Source organism: Uloborus diversus, chromosome 10 (genome assembly GCF_026930045.1).
Source record: "Uloborus diversus isolate 005 chromosome 10, Udiv.v.3.1, whole genome shotgun sequence".
In the NCBI taxonomy this organism is placed as follows: domain Eukaryota; kingdom Metazoa; phylum Arthropoda; class Arachnida; order Araneae; family Uloboridae; genus Uloborus; species Uloborus diversus.
The window spans coordinates 83,291,390-83,305,994 of NC_072740.1; the positions used below are offsets into that span (position 1 = coordinate 83,291,390).

Sequence of the window (14,605 nt, forward strand, 5' to 3'; positions counted from 1 at the left end):
ATGGCACTTTTGAAGAAGGAACTATTGGAATTTATTTTAACTCATTTGTCAACTCATTCTCAATGTAAGCTTTTTTAATTAAACAGCAAATTCTTTATCTTTTAATATTCTTCATAATAGTTAAAGTTATGTAAAAAGGAATATGTAATTTAAACTCCTGAATGAAATAATTGAAAATAACATTAAAAAGCAATGTTTCATAATGTAAAATTATATATATATGTCATTTCAAGTCAAACTTTCAGAAATCGCACCGTTTGTTACCTTAAATTCATTTATTATTAATTTTAAAAAAATTATCACACACAGTTGATGAGGCAATTCAAGAGAATTTCATGCAGTTTCATTTACTATTTAACTTAACACTAGAAAGACGGCGTTTTGAGTATACCTAGAAAGACTAGCAGCGGTCACTTTGACCGCCATACTGAAAAGATTAGAAATTTCCTCCTTTCGGGATTTTTAACCATAGAAAAGATTTGTTTTAATATGTCAGAATTTGATTTAACAATTTAATCATAATATAGTGTGCAAATAAGTCTCAGATAGCTTTTTTTTTAAATTTTATGTTCGATCAAGACAAATACATGCTTTACACAATTGGCATTGAGAAAGAGCAAATTTGTACAAAAAAGAGGAAATTTTCTTAGCATGTAATAGCTAACAAGTACTATAATCAACCATGCATGTGTTTGGTGTAAAAAATATCTAAATAACGCAAGATACCGTACATTACTATCTTTTACAGTATTTCGAAATACTTATGTTATCAGAGCAGCTGTATATTAGCCATTAACAGTTTTTTTTTTTTTTGCAATCAGAACAAATGCTCGTAGATTTATTTCCGCATAGTTTAATTTCACACAATTTTAATATTTTTCTTGAGGTAGATACTTATTTACATGTAGCAAAATTGATCAGTGGAGGTGACTTGGAGGAAATTAGAGAAATATTTGATTTTTATGTTTTTGAAATTTTCCCCTTTTTTTCGGCGTCGGGCCCTTTTCCCCTTTTCTTTCACTGCTTTTTATATATTGATCATCAGTTTTTATTAGTGAGGTTTCTTTGGATTCTAACTCAGAAGAACAATTCTTTTCTGCAAATCTAGGCCCCGGAAAATATTTGTAATAATCTCATGAAAGCAAACTATTATCATCGCTAGGAATATATTTCTCTTCAGATAAGTCAGACTGTTCATTCGAACCATAATCTGTTTTAGATAAATCTGCAACAGTTTCAGAAATTAATGCTCCTAAAAGTTTTGCTTGTCAATGGTTCTTCTCGACATCATGAAGATAATTATGTGACTGAGCACTTCATTATCATCGAAGAAAATAAACGTCAATGCTTCAAGCAAAGCACATGCTTTGGTGCGCAAAAGAATTCCAGCAAACATTTTTGGAATTTACCTGTTTATATTTACTTCTTTTTATACTCAAAGTAATTTCACGTGTCCAGTCACATGCTTTTCAAATTTACCTTTCTCAACTTTGCCCCCTGTACAGATAGCAGAAAACTGAAACCATGCAACCAGCAGGTGTTTCGCATTTTCCTAACATTTCAAAGAATTAAACCTGACCAGCAGGTACTACTCAAGCTCAAAAGAACATTACTCACCTTGACAACTAACAATAGTCCATAGTACACACAACTGATAAGAGAAAAAAGAAGAAAACAGATGCATAAAGAAAGGTTCACTTAGCGGTCAAAATGACCGTAGTCAGTCTTTCTAGGTATAAACATTTATAGCAACTATAATAATAATCCTAAAGAAAAAAAATTTACTGTTGTAAGATCTTAATAAATAGTTAGGAAAAGACAATGAAAGAAAAAGAGTTTGAAAATTAAACGAAGCAAATATGAGCATTTGAAAATCGTTTGCGGTCAAAATGACCGCTTCCGTCTTTCTAGTGTTAAATACATTTGGGGGAAAAAAAATTCACAAAATTCTAAAACTTGAAAACTCAACCATTTTTGAGACAATTTTGAAATCAATATATGACTTTTAATGTAGTGTAATAAAAAATACAACAAAATTTTTTAGACTGGCCCATGAAAAGAACAGCAGCCGTTTAATATTTTCAGCCAAATTAGCAAAAAAGTTTTCCTTATTTTTTTGCTGTACTGCTGATAAGACTTTCGTGGTTTCATAAATAGTTCTGAAACATTTTGAATGTAATCATTCAAATACATTAAATATAATACATTCATTGAAAAAATTTTAAAGTATTTAAAAAAATTGAATTTAAAATCTTCTGAAAATATTTTTTTTTTAAGTGTGAAACTTAAGTTATCTTTAAAACAAGCTTATTATGTATTAAATTATTCACTAGAAGTATTTATTATTAAGTTAAATGGTAGTCATTTCTTTAAGAAGAGGTGTTTAAATTGCATTAAATATCATTAAGAATATGAAAAATTGCAGAATTCGTTCTTTTCCATCTACAAAATAATTTACTATGAGAATTATTTTTAAAATAACTTCAATTTTAATCAAATCAATGTCGTAAAACATGCATTTTTTGGCCAAAGATGGCGCCATCTATTTTTATTTCAAAGCATAGTTGCTCAAATGCAGCTTTCATTTGTTTTGCAAAGGATGAATTTGATTGGAAATAATAATGCTGTTTTTGCCAGCAACATTCAAATAAAGATATCATTTGCAAATGCTTATTCGTATTTAGCAGATTACAAACAAGAAACTCAGTGTGAAAGACGACTAGCAACATTACAATGGCGTCACAGCTTTGAAGCTTTGATTGACACTCGAATAAGCCAATGAGAGGGCCTGAAATTTTCCTATGACCGAACAGGAGTAAAGGTAGCTTATATGCGTCCAGGTCAAAAAAAGTTTTCCAGTTCACTTTTCTTGAAGTAAATCATTTTTTTAATTTACCACAACTTGAAGAAAACTTAATTAATAATATTAAATGTTTTGCTGTGAAAAATGGCACTATATAGCTCAATCAGTGATTACGTGAGCGAACTGTTTGGGAAAAATATGAATGATGTGTGTATGATTTGGGATAAATTATATAAGGAAGGTGACGTGATTGAAGTCAAAGAATGTGGAATTCAAAAAATTGCTGAATGCAGCCATAAAATACTAACATGTCAAATTAAGCGAGAAATTTTATGTAAGAGTGAAGGCTTTCACGGCCGGTGTCAATATTATGAAAGGATTCCGGGCTGTTGTGCCATGGTCTGAGTGTATATTCTCCAAACGTTTCGGCTGCATCTGCGGCAGCCATCCTCAGTGGTTCCGAGTTCGTAACTTCCAGGGAAGAGGCTTCTTGGCAACTGATGCAAGTGTCGAAGTGCTGTCAACATTTATAGGGCATGGGTCCTCTTGGTTCTGGACTGGGATTGGCTGGTGAACGTCTGTCTTCATCGCTTCCTGATTGGAGCTTAGGCTCTCCTTTTCCTGCTCGGGGATTGGCTGCCGGGGATTCAGCTGAAGGTCCGTCCTTGTTTCTGATTGGCTGGAGGTCAGGATCAAAACAACAAGAAACAAGCTCTGGCATCCCATACTGAAAAGGATCAAAACAACAAGAACCTCCAGCCAATCAGAAACAAGGACGGACCTTCAGCTGAATCCCCGGCAGCCAATCCCCGAGCAGGAAAAGGAGAGCCTAAGCTCCAATCAGGAAGCGATGAAGACAGACGTTCACCAGCCAATCCCAGTCCAGAACCAAGAGGACCCATGCCCTATAAATGTTGACAGCACTTCGACACTTGCATCAGTTGCCAAGAAGTCTCTTCCCTGGAAGTTACGAACTCGGAACCACTGAGGATGGCTGCCGCAGATGCAGCCGAAACGTTTGGAGAATATACACTCAGACCACGGCACAACAGCCCGAGAAATTTTATGTTGTTACCTATCACCATCCCACGAACTGTTAAACTTACACATGTTTTCAAATGTTTTAGCCATGCTTAGCCTATTACACTGCTTGACATTGAAAATGCAACACCAAGAAAGAGTTGTCAGGAAGTGATGAAATTTGGAAAAAAGACAGAGACAGCAAGGAATAATAAGTGATCTTAATTTCAAAATGATAGGCAGAATACAGAGCGAGAAGGGCGTCGGCTCAGTAGGATGTAGGGGGGGGGCACCGCGAACAGCGATACACGAAGAAACACGTCTAGGCATAGAGTCAATAAGGGTGCAAATGGTGTCCAGAGGGATGGCTCTCCATTCCCTTTCAACCATTTGCCACAGTTCGTCTTCTGAACGAGGCAGGGACAGAGTCTGCAAACGGCGTCCAATCACATCCCACACATGTTCGATTAGTGACAGGTCAGGAAAGTATGGTGGCCAGGGAAGCATCTGTGTGCCTTGGAGAGCATGTTGGCAGATGCGAGCACTGTGTGGTCGGGCGTTATCCTGCTGAAAAATTGCATTAGGTAGCCATTGAATGTAAGGGATTGCCACTGGCAGCAGCACATTATCCAAGTATCATTGAGACTTCATAGCACCCTGAATATGAACTAGAGGTGATTTGGAATTGTATGCAATTGCACCCAAAACCATTATGCCACGTTGTCATGCGGTGGGACGTTCCAGTTACTGCCAGATTAGATCTGTCTCCACGACGACGCCACACACGTATGCGGTGACTATCACTGGATAAACAGAAGCTTGATTCATCTGAGAACACGACATTTTGCAATTCTGTCATCCACGTCGCTCTAGTCCGACACAATACTCAGCGTTGCTGTCTATGTTGTGGGGTTAATGGCAGTCTTCTTAGCAGACGCTGTGATTGCAGACCACGTGCGACCAAACGACGGGAAATGGTTCTGGTTGACCCAGGAACATTCAGGGTATCTTGCACCTGCTGCAGAATCAAGGAACAAGTGACATATGGGCAGTGTTGCCTGATTGGGGGAAATTCCCCCATTTTGGGGAAATCTGGTGCTCTCTGGGGAAATGGGTTTTGAGGGGAATTCTTTGGGGAAAAATGTTTTTCTTGGGGAAAACTTGGGGGGGGGGGAACCTCGGGATTTTTTTTTTTTCGCATTTAAATTTGCGTCTTGACATCTAGTAGTTACATTGTTTGTATCAAACAGCGTTGGTTTAGCTTTGCTCAAATTTATGGAATTTGCATTTCGCATTATGTGGAATATTATGCTACGGAATTCTCATTGATAGTTCCGCGTGATAAACTAATTGATACGTGAAACAGGCAAAAATAAGTGTGATAAAGAATGTTCTTGGATAAATACATACAAAAATCATAGTTAAAATGTACATACAGAAAGAGTAGTAAATGCAAGTAGAAAAAAAATATTTGGTTATTTCTTCTTCTTCTCTTCTTTTGGTTCTCTGCAACTATAACCCATTAAAAACATGCATATCGACAATAGAATTACAAAGTTTGAGCATTTGAATCATTTTTGTTCAGAATTTATGATATTCTAAAATCCAGAAAAAAGTTTCTTTGCTGCGTTTTGTTAAGACTTTGCATACGTGCTACACAAAAAATAATGAGCTCAAATTCACAAAAATACTAGAACATATTGAAAACCAAAAGTACTTTAAGCTCCTAAAAGTTTAGGCTTCCATTGTTATAAAATGTCCCCTAATCTGAGATTGAACATGGCAATTAGTTACGACAGATATAATTTCAAGCTCATTTTTTTATCCTTATTCAAAAGAACACCATCAAAGAAAAAAATTTATTTAAAAAGGAAAAAACATGTTCTTTTTAATGGTGTAAACGAAAAGAGGATGTGAGGTGACAAACTTGAGCTATAGCGCTTTGAAAATAGGCTATTTTTCACTTGAACGGTTTTTATAGCCACTTTGAATCCCAATATTTTTTAGAAAATAGATATTTAAGCTCTGCAACTGTAACCCATTAGAAACAAGTATTTTTACAATGGAACCACGCAGCATGAGCTTTTGAATTATTTTTGTTCATATTTTATGAAAACCTAAAATCCAGGAAAAAATTTCCCCATCCCGCTTTTTCACAAGTTCACGCGCATGCTACACAAAATCTAACGAGCTCAAATTCACAAAAATACTTGAATATACTAACGGTCAAACGTACTTTAAGCACCTAAAATTTCAGGCTACCAGTGTAATAAAATTTCCTGTAAACTTAGTGTAAACTTGGCAATTTAGCACAAAAAGCTAATTTGCCATCTTGGATCACATTTTTCGAAGGTCCTAGATCCTCAGGATTTGGATCTAGAAAGCTGAAAATTTGCATAAGTTAGTTTCAAAGGCATTTCTACACCTCTGTAAAATTTCATCCAAATCAGAGATGGTCGAGTGGGGACGATTTGAAAAATTAGGTCAGTTGACGTGGAATGACTCAACTAGCACCATTATTTCAGTCTTCATTTGTAAAAGAATTCTTTTATAAGATGGCAGGCGGTAAAATTAGCAATAAAAAACAGCTTCAGTGAAGTAGATATATTTTTGAAAAGAGGAACATATCCAATATTCATTAATTAAAAAAAAAGAGTAGGGGAACTGATTCCTCACCCCAGGGAGAGTCCCCGAATCATATGCCTCAAAAGGCACTCAAATACAGCCTTAAGAAAAGTTTTAAATATTTCAGCATCAAAAAATTTTCGGAAGAGAACTCCCAAACCCCTTCCTCTAAGATCACCACAAACACCCTTAATTTGAGTTTTTAATGCTTCAGATCTAAATTTTTTTTTCAAGGAACACAGTCATTGGAATTTAGTAATTCCTTAAGTTTTAGAATATTTTACCAGAAACATGTCAAAATTGCAGGAATAGTTGCCCATCGGTGTTTCAAACCAGCTTGGAATTTGCCTCTGATAATTTCCAGAATTCCCATTCTCATTGAAATCTTCAAAATCCCCGACAGTTCCTGTTTCACCTGGTATGTGGACGCTCTTTGATGTGGAGTAAACATTTTATCCCGTCAGCAATCACTCTCAATCGGTGATTCAGATTCAACTCTAAGATAATTTAAGAACGTACATAATTTTCATTTATGAGTGTAAAGTTTGCAAAAAAAAGGGCAAATGAGAAAAAAAAACGAAAGGATGATCGAAACTAGCAAGTGAAAAATAGAGACAAAAGGCGATCAATTCGAAAAATTAGCGAGCAACTCCGCAGTATACAATGCAGTGAGTTGGAAATAACAGAGTACCTAAAAAAAGTCACGCGGCGCGTGTCTAAAAGCCACTCCTCCAAAAGCTCATTGCAAACAAAACAAGCCCATGGCGGAAAATCCAGAGAATGTTGATGTAAATTCGTGGTTATGGAAAGTTCCAGTCATTAATGCATATTTTTCAAACACCCTTTTTTTTATAGTAAAAACTGAGGGACAATTATCGAATTTCTTTCCGTCCCGACCTAATTTTGTCCAAGACGGAAATCCGTCCTGAGACGGAAGGTCTTGCACCTATGCCGTGATCACATTAAGTGGCGCCTATTGCATGTGATGATAAATATAGCATATAACTTTTTCGGTTATTAAAAGATATATTTTTGCGACAAAATATTCTTTTTAGTTTGTATTTGTTGCTTTTTTGGTGACAAAAAAATTCTCTAAAAATCTATAATATAAAGGAAAAAATACTAAGATTACTGACCTTTTACTATAGTCATTCAAAACACTGTATCCTGGCGGTGGATTTTTTTTGTTGGTCTCACAAAAACATGAAACGAAGGATGACAAATCTAAGCAATCATTAAATTCAACAAACTCAGTATTTTTAATAAAAGTTACTTTTTTGGTTCCATAGCCTTCTGTAAAGTGTGACTTGCGCTAGAAAAAGAAAGAACATAATATTGGAAACATTATCAAGAATATTTAGCAATTATCATATCAAAAAGGTGTTTTTTTTTTGTGGGAACACCATAACTTCATTGATACTTTATCAAATTTCATACGAAAGACATTGTTTTAAAGGTATTTTTTTACCGCTTTTGGCAAAAAAATAAAGAGACAAAATACAGTTTGGTTGTTTTGTTGAAAAAACTTTCGTTTTTTACTATACATATTGCTTCAGTGCATAGCATCCCGAAATGTAAACCAAGTGGCTCAGTTGGTAAGAGCATCATACTAATAAGGAGAAAGTTATAAGTTCAAATCCCCATGGGCCAAATTATATCATATAAGGAATTATTTTTTTCAGCAGAATTCTGATCCCAATTTACATGATTATATAGTCCAAACCAGGGCTCCAACCCCAAACTTTTTTTGCTGAAGGGTCACATTGTAAATTTGCGGAGGCAAGGCGAGCCAACTATCCAACAATCTTTAGTTCAGATAGTTTAGTTAACGCTATCCCTCCCCTCCATCACCTATGAGTTTTTTTTTAAATAAAAGCTCAGAAGTATGAGATTGGCCAGGATTCATGTTAGGGACGGACAAGCCAAGGTACAACAAGATGGCAGTTTTTAGCTTCCCCTCCGGCCAGTATTTGTTTTTTCGAGGCCAGGCAAAAAGACTTGACGCTGCCGCGCTTGCCCATCTTGCTTCAAATTCCTATACTAAAATTAAACTTATTAAAAAGAAACTAGTGAACACAGAGAAATTCTTTATGCGCAATCTATTGCGTTGAGGGAAAAAAACCCAAAAGTTACAACTCCTTAAACGTTTTACGATGTCTTTAAATCAGAAAAAGGATGGAAGTGAGGGGATCAAGTCGTATCCACCGAAATTTTTTCCAAATTGAAGTCTTAAAAATGAAGTTTTAGTCAATTTGTCAGTGTCAGAGATGGTTGGGGGACAAGTTTCAACATCCACCTCCACATTTTCAGGCAATTTTAGTAAAATTAAGGGAAAGAGTTGTTGCAATTCTTTCTCCCAAAATAATTTTTCAAAATGAAGTCAATTTTAGGTTATCTTTGGTGAAATCAAAGGTTTTTCCTCCTTACAAATTACTTTTGAAAATGCTTTTTAAGATTATCTTTGGTGATTTATGATGTAAGTGAAAAAGGTTCAGATGCTCTCTTCAGAAACTATTTGGGAATGAAGTCCTAGAAACACATTTCAGGATATCTTTGATGGTGTTGGAAAATGGTCAGAAATTTGTTTTGATATTGAAGTTTCAAAAATGTAATTTGAATCTATATATGTTGAGACGTTTAGAAAGGATCCCTCAGAATTTCTCTTCGGAAATGGCTTGAAATTAAAACAACCAAAACACAAACTAAGCATAATTTGGTCAATTGAGGGGGAAAGAACAGGTAAGCAACTATCCTCTAGAAATTTTTTGAAATTTAAGTCCCGAAAATGCAATTTTAAACCATTTTTGGTGACTGTAGAGGAAAGTGAAAGTTAAGACTCATTTCCAGGAAGAGGCATCTGCCCCAATGCTTATATATTGACAAATTTTTTTTAAAAAAATGTTTTCAGTTTGTAAGCTTCCCGCGGGCCAGGTTTGACCCACGAGCCATAGGTTGGAGAGCCCTGGTCTAAACAAATGATAGGTATCTGAGCTACCATTCTGTTGATGTTAAAATCAAGAAACAAAACATAAATTTTAACATGGTTAATCGCAGTATAACTTAAAAAAAATATTTTAACAAAATAGAGGCATTGATTTTCATTTATTTTGTTGTTTATTGCTCATTGCTTCAGCGTCCAGCATCCCGAGATAGAGGTCCATTAGCTCAGGAGGTAAGATAGATGAGCTGCCATGTTGTCATTTAATGTCCACTTAAACTGAAAAAATTGTAGCCAAATACTGTATAGTTGATTATCTGAGGTAGCTTCATTATAGATTATGAAGTTCTAGCCATACTTCTCTAGCATGATCAAATCTCATAATTTTCAGCATAGTTTTTTCTGTCATAGAATTTGTAAGTACCATCATAGCACATGCATTTGCCTCGTTAAAAGATGATAGATCTTCTTTGTATTTCTTAAGAACTGTTGCATCAGCTCCATCAGATGGCTCTTCTGGCATCTTGATTTTGCCTTCTACAATTTCTAAGGTATCAGCATGATAGTCTACAACAAACTTGATTAAATACTTCCACATCGGCCAAGCATTTTCCCTACTTAAAGGCTTGATCTGAAACATTCCTGCCTCCATACTTAGTGCTTCTATGAAAAATGAAAGTATTCTCTGACGAATTCTTCAACAATATGTAAGCATTTATCTTTTTAATAGTATATTTACCTTATTTTAATATTATCTCGTTGCTTACTACTTAAAGATTAGCATAAATGCTTAAGTATTAGATGATAGTAGATATTGAGTATTTACTTACGGCTTTCAGCTGCATATTATATCAATAGCTATCAGGTAAACATCCTCCATAAAAGTTAAAGCTTGAATACATCCTTCCATGTTTTCGCCACTTGATGGCACCCTTGTCACGATCTCTCATTGGCCGGAAAGTTGAAGAATGTTCTAGAAATCGTCGCATTGTTCATGCTAGTATATGTGGACCAATGAGCACTGAGCAGGTGTTATAAGCTTGTATTCTTAAGGTGAATCGCTGTTACGTTCGTAGCTATCGATCTTTCTATCCATCTGTCTAAGTATGTGAGTGTGGAGCCATTGGAACAGTGTAAAAGCTGGTTTACTATTAGTACGGTAGTTGTATCAGCGCGAGTGCAGTATGGAAGAGTAATAGAATGATGTTACATTAAAGTGCAGTATTTTCAGCATACTTCTGAGTTGTAGGGTATTAAGTGGAATTTCTCCATGATGGATTTCTAGATGGTATATGATGTGGAACTTAGTCTAGTCATTTTGCTTACTACTTGGAAAGTTGTACTCGCCATTGTAAACAGGATTCGTATTAGGTAGCTAATGGAGGGTATAGTATAGTGCAATATTTAAACATCTTTCTTACTGTTTTTATTAGTGCAATACTTAGAATACCCAATAGCCAGCTCATTCTTTATATTAACCTATTGTTTTTAATGTATTTTATATAACACTTTTTGCCTCAATAAAGGCTTTTGTTATTTTATACAATCGAATCTTTCTTACAACTTTTGTCACATTTACACTCACAATTTTATGTGAGTTTTCTTTCCATAATGCAACCAGCACTTTGTAGCTCAGTCAACTTCAATCACTTTACATTTAGTCTATCGCTTAATAAAAAATGACTCCAGGACTTTGGTAAGGAGTGAAAACCTTCACTTTTTGAGTTAGGCCTAATTCTATCACTCCAACATACGAAATCTTACTTCAGCATTTTTACCTAAATGTTGCTCGTGCAAAAAGCTTGCAGAACCCCATGACCTTTAGTATTTTTCAACCGTTATGTAGGAGTTTAGTAAGATCTCATTTGGAGTATGCTGTTCAGTTTTGGTTGCCTTATCTGAGGAAAGATATTCAAGATATTTCTGTATTAAAAAGGGTTCAAAGAAGGATTACTACACTAGTAAGGGAACTTTCAGATTTGGATTATGATACCAGACTTAATAGGCTTAATATGTATAGCCTGGAGCAAAGGAGGGTCAGAAGGAACATGATTTAGTTGTTCAAATTTTTAAAAATGAAAGATGTTAATAGATTAAATTTTTGTATGGAAAGCAGGATAAAGGGTCATTGTTTTTAGCTATTCAAATAAATCTCAGGCGAAACATCATTTAATTAATGCACAATAACATAGCACAAATACATGACAAAACATAAACAAACATCGAACTCACTTTGCTTGAAGAAGTTGTAGTACTTACAGAGAGGAGAAAGTAGAAGAAGTACATACCTTCTTGATTTAACATACTAATATAATAAACTACAACAAAAAGACATCCTAATAGTTTTTTAGAATTTATGTTCGAAGAATTTTTGGGGAGTCCCTGAATTCCTTCCAAATTAAGTACCCCAAAAATAGCTTAAAACAGCATTTCGAGCACTTGAGCTTTAAAAAAATTTTAGGAGAGAAAACTCCAACCCCCTTCCCTTAAGTTCATCAAAATTGACCGAAAATAAACTTTTTGAAACCTCAGATTTCGAATTCTTTCTGGTAAGAGATCAACCCTTTTATGTAGACATCACCAAAGATACCCTAAAAGGTTTAAAACTTTTATTTCGAAATGTTTGTAAAAAAACACGATTTTTATTGTACTTTTTAATGATTACAGGGAATTTCGGAGTGCGACCTTGAAAGGATCACCAGCTACAGCAAATAATGTAGGATACATTACTGCAATTTTCGCTAAAACATTTTAGTAACTGCTGAACCCTTCATGTTCCCACTAAATTTTTTTTGAAAAGTATTTTTTTTTAATTAATAAAAACAATTTTTGAATTTTTCTGTTTTAAAATTTTGTGGGAAATATTTTTTCTTGAAAGTAATTCACGCTGCAAACTAAAAAATGACTTTAATTCTCTTTAAAATGAGCAATTATAAAACTCTGTTGCTTTCATAAAACATGAAGGATAACATTTGAAAGTGAAATTTTGCAAAAACTTTCCCTCATTATTTGCCTTAACTGCTGAGTTACTCCTAGTCCCATTCTGAAACATGTTGGATGTTTTCATTAAAATACATTAAAGATCATATTTTTTTCAAATATTTTAAAGGACATTAATTTTAATTTGATGAAAAAGTTTTTCTTGAAAATATTAAACTATACACTTAACTCCGGATTATCCGCGAGGCAGATTACCCACCGGCTTTCACACATTCAAAAACATGTTTTTTTGGCAATAATTAACTGAATGTAGATAAATTCACACATTTTAACTTAGTACAAAATCTGTTTCTAGATATCAATATTTTTTCTTTTCCCTCTCTCCCTTCCAATGGCATCAAACGTTTCACGTTCCCTGAAACTGGACTACTTGAAACCTAATTTTAAGATCTACAGTACTTACGGTTTTAAATCTACAATATATTTATTTATTTTTAGATCCATACGACTTACGCGTGTAGTCAAGTGTCCGCACCAATCTTGTTCAAAAAACTTCCCTCCTTTCCCCTATACATTTTTAGTATGACCTCGTTTGATACATTTGAATTAATCTGTTTGCCCCATTTGCTCACATATGTGTGAAATTCAATTGCTATAATGAGTGATCCTTTTAAAACTTTTACATGCATTTTTTATACAATGTTATTTTAATTAGGATCAGTTTTTTTCCCATCAATTTTTCTGAGGGTAGCTCCCGGTAATCCATTACGTACAATATGTGCATGTGATCATATACATAATATCTCATAACATGAAAATTTTTGAAGCTTGAGAGTAAACGCTATGGGGGGACAGTGGCCCAAAGTGGGTAGATTGCCCAATGTGGGTAGGCCTTCATATGCCCCCCCCCCCCCCCATGGTGTGTTAGCAGCAATGAATATATATGTCGTTTTTACCCGAACACCTCCGAGTTATTATCAGTCCTAGCGAAGCAGCAGTAAAGCAGCCTGGCACAACCAGGCTTAAAATAAAAAAAATGATACATTTCTTTATAAAAATTAAATTTTGTAACTTGTGATTAGTCGAAGATCAGCCAATTTTTTTTTTATTGTCAATAATATTAACTTATTCTGACACTATCCGCCTATAAACTACGATGGTCATTGTGTTTTTTAAAATTATTAATTTAAAGTTATAAATATTGAAATAAAAAACCTGCCTTTGGGCAAAGTATGTATAGGATTTAATCATATATTTATTTAAAATTTCTTGGCTCGTGTGCTGACTTAGATTTTCTCTTTCAATAGGATAAGTGTAACTTTAAAAAGTTATTTTTCAGGATGGTAATTAATTATTCTATTAATTAACTCTGATATTTCTTTATGTTTATAAATAAATGTACTGACTTTAAATTGGATAAGTACAGCTGTTTTATATTTGTTTATATAATGGCAGGTAGCTAGTCAACTATTTTATTCATTTATAACTTCATATTTGATTGGAAAATGTACCAAACCACAACTAGTTAAGCTTACCCGCTTTGGGCTACCTGCAGTGGCGTAGCTAGGGGAGGAGGGGGTGGTCCACCCCGGGCTCACTTTTCTAGGGGCGGCAAATTGGCCCTTTTCATGTGGAAAAAATAAATGTATTTTCCAAATAAGGAAATTATGTTTTTAATCCATTACTGCAGGCCAGAAAATATCTTCTTAAAGCACTCAAAAGGACAAAATAAATTTTCTGGGGAATAATAAATAATATAAGTATTCCTGTAGTTTTCAATTATTTCAAGAAAGTGACACCACAAATGAAGAAAAGTACAGCTCAAGTCATTTCAAACCAAACTTTCCCAGAAAAATATGTGTGTTTCAACACTCAAATTTATGATTGAAAGCTCGATAATAATAAGAAGTTCTCTACCTGACTTGAGCCGACTTTTCTTTGTTTGTGTTATCATTTTATTGCAATAATTGAAAACTAAATTAATACTTAAATATTCCATTCTGACCCAGAAAAGTTATTTTGTCTTTTTGAGTGCGTTATGAAAAGTGCATGGTATTCTTTAAAAAATCTGTTATTTAGACTGTAGAGGTTACCTTCAGGAAAAAGAAAACAATGAACTTTCCCAATTTTTGTTATAAGAAAAAGCTAATACAGGATTTTAAGAGAGTTTCTTGAAAGCCTGCTCGTGAAACAAAAAATTCCCCTTTTTTTATTTCAGGAAAATGGTGACGAGTAAGAAAAAGAGGGGGAAGTGTAAAATGTTACACGAAACGATTTAT

The 14,605-nt window shown here is 34.3% G+C and overlaps 1 protein-coding gene across 3 annotated transcripts in view; it reads right to left on the minus strand.

Annotated features, from left to right (window-relative positions):
- The window catches only part of LOC129231397 (ubiquitin carboxyl-terminal hydrolase 22-like), a 106,417-nt gene that overhangs the window by 9,780 nt on the left and 82,032 nt on the right, over positions 1 to 14,605 (minus strand). For all 3 annotated transcript variants that reach the window (XM_054865702.1, XM_054865700.1, XM_054865701.1), the window contains one exon: positions 7,585 to 7,760. In XM_054865702.1, the coding sequence (XP_054721677.1) occupies positions 7,585 to 7,760 (176 nt within the window). The remainder of the gene's footprint in view (positions 1 to 7,584; positions 7,761 to 14,605) is intronic.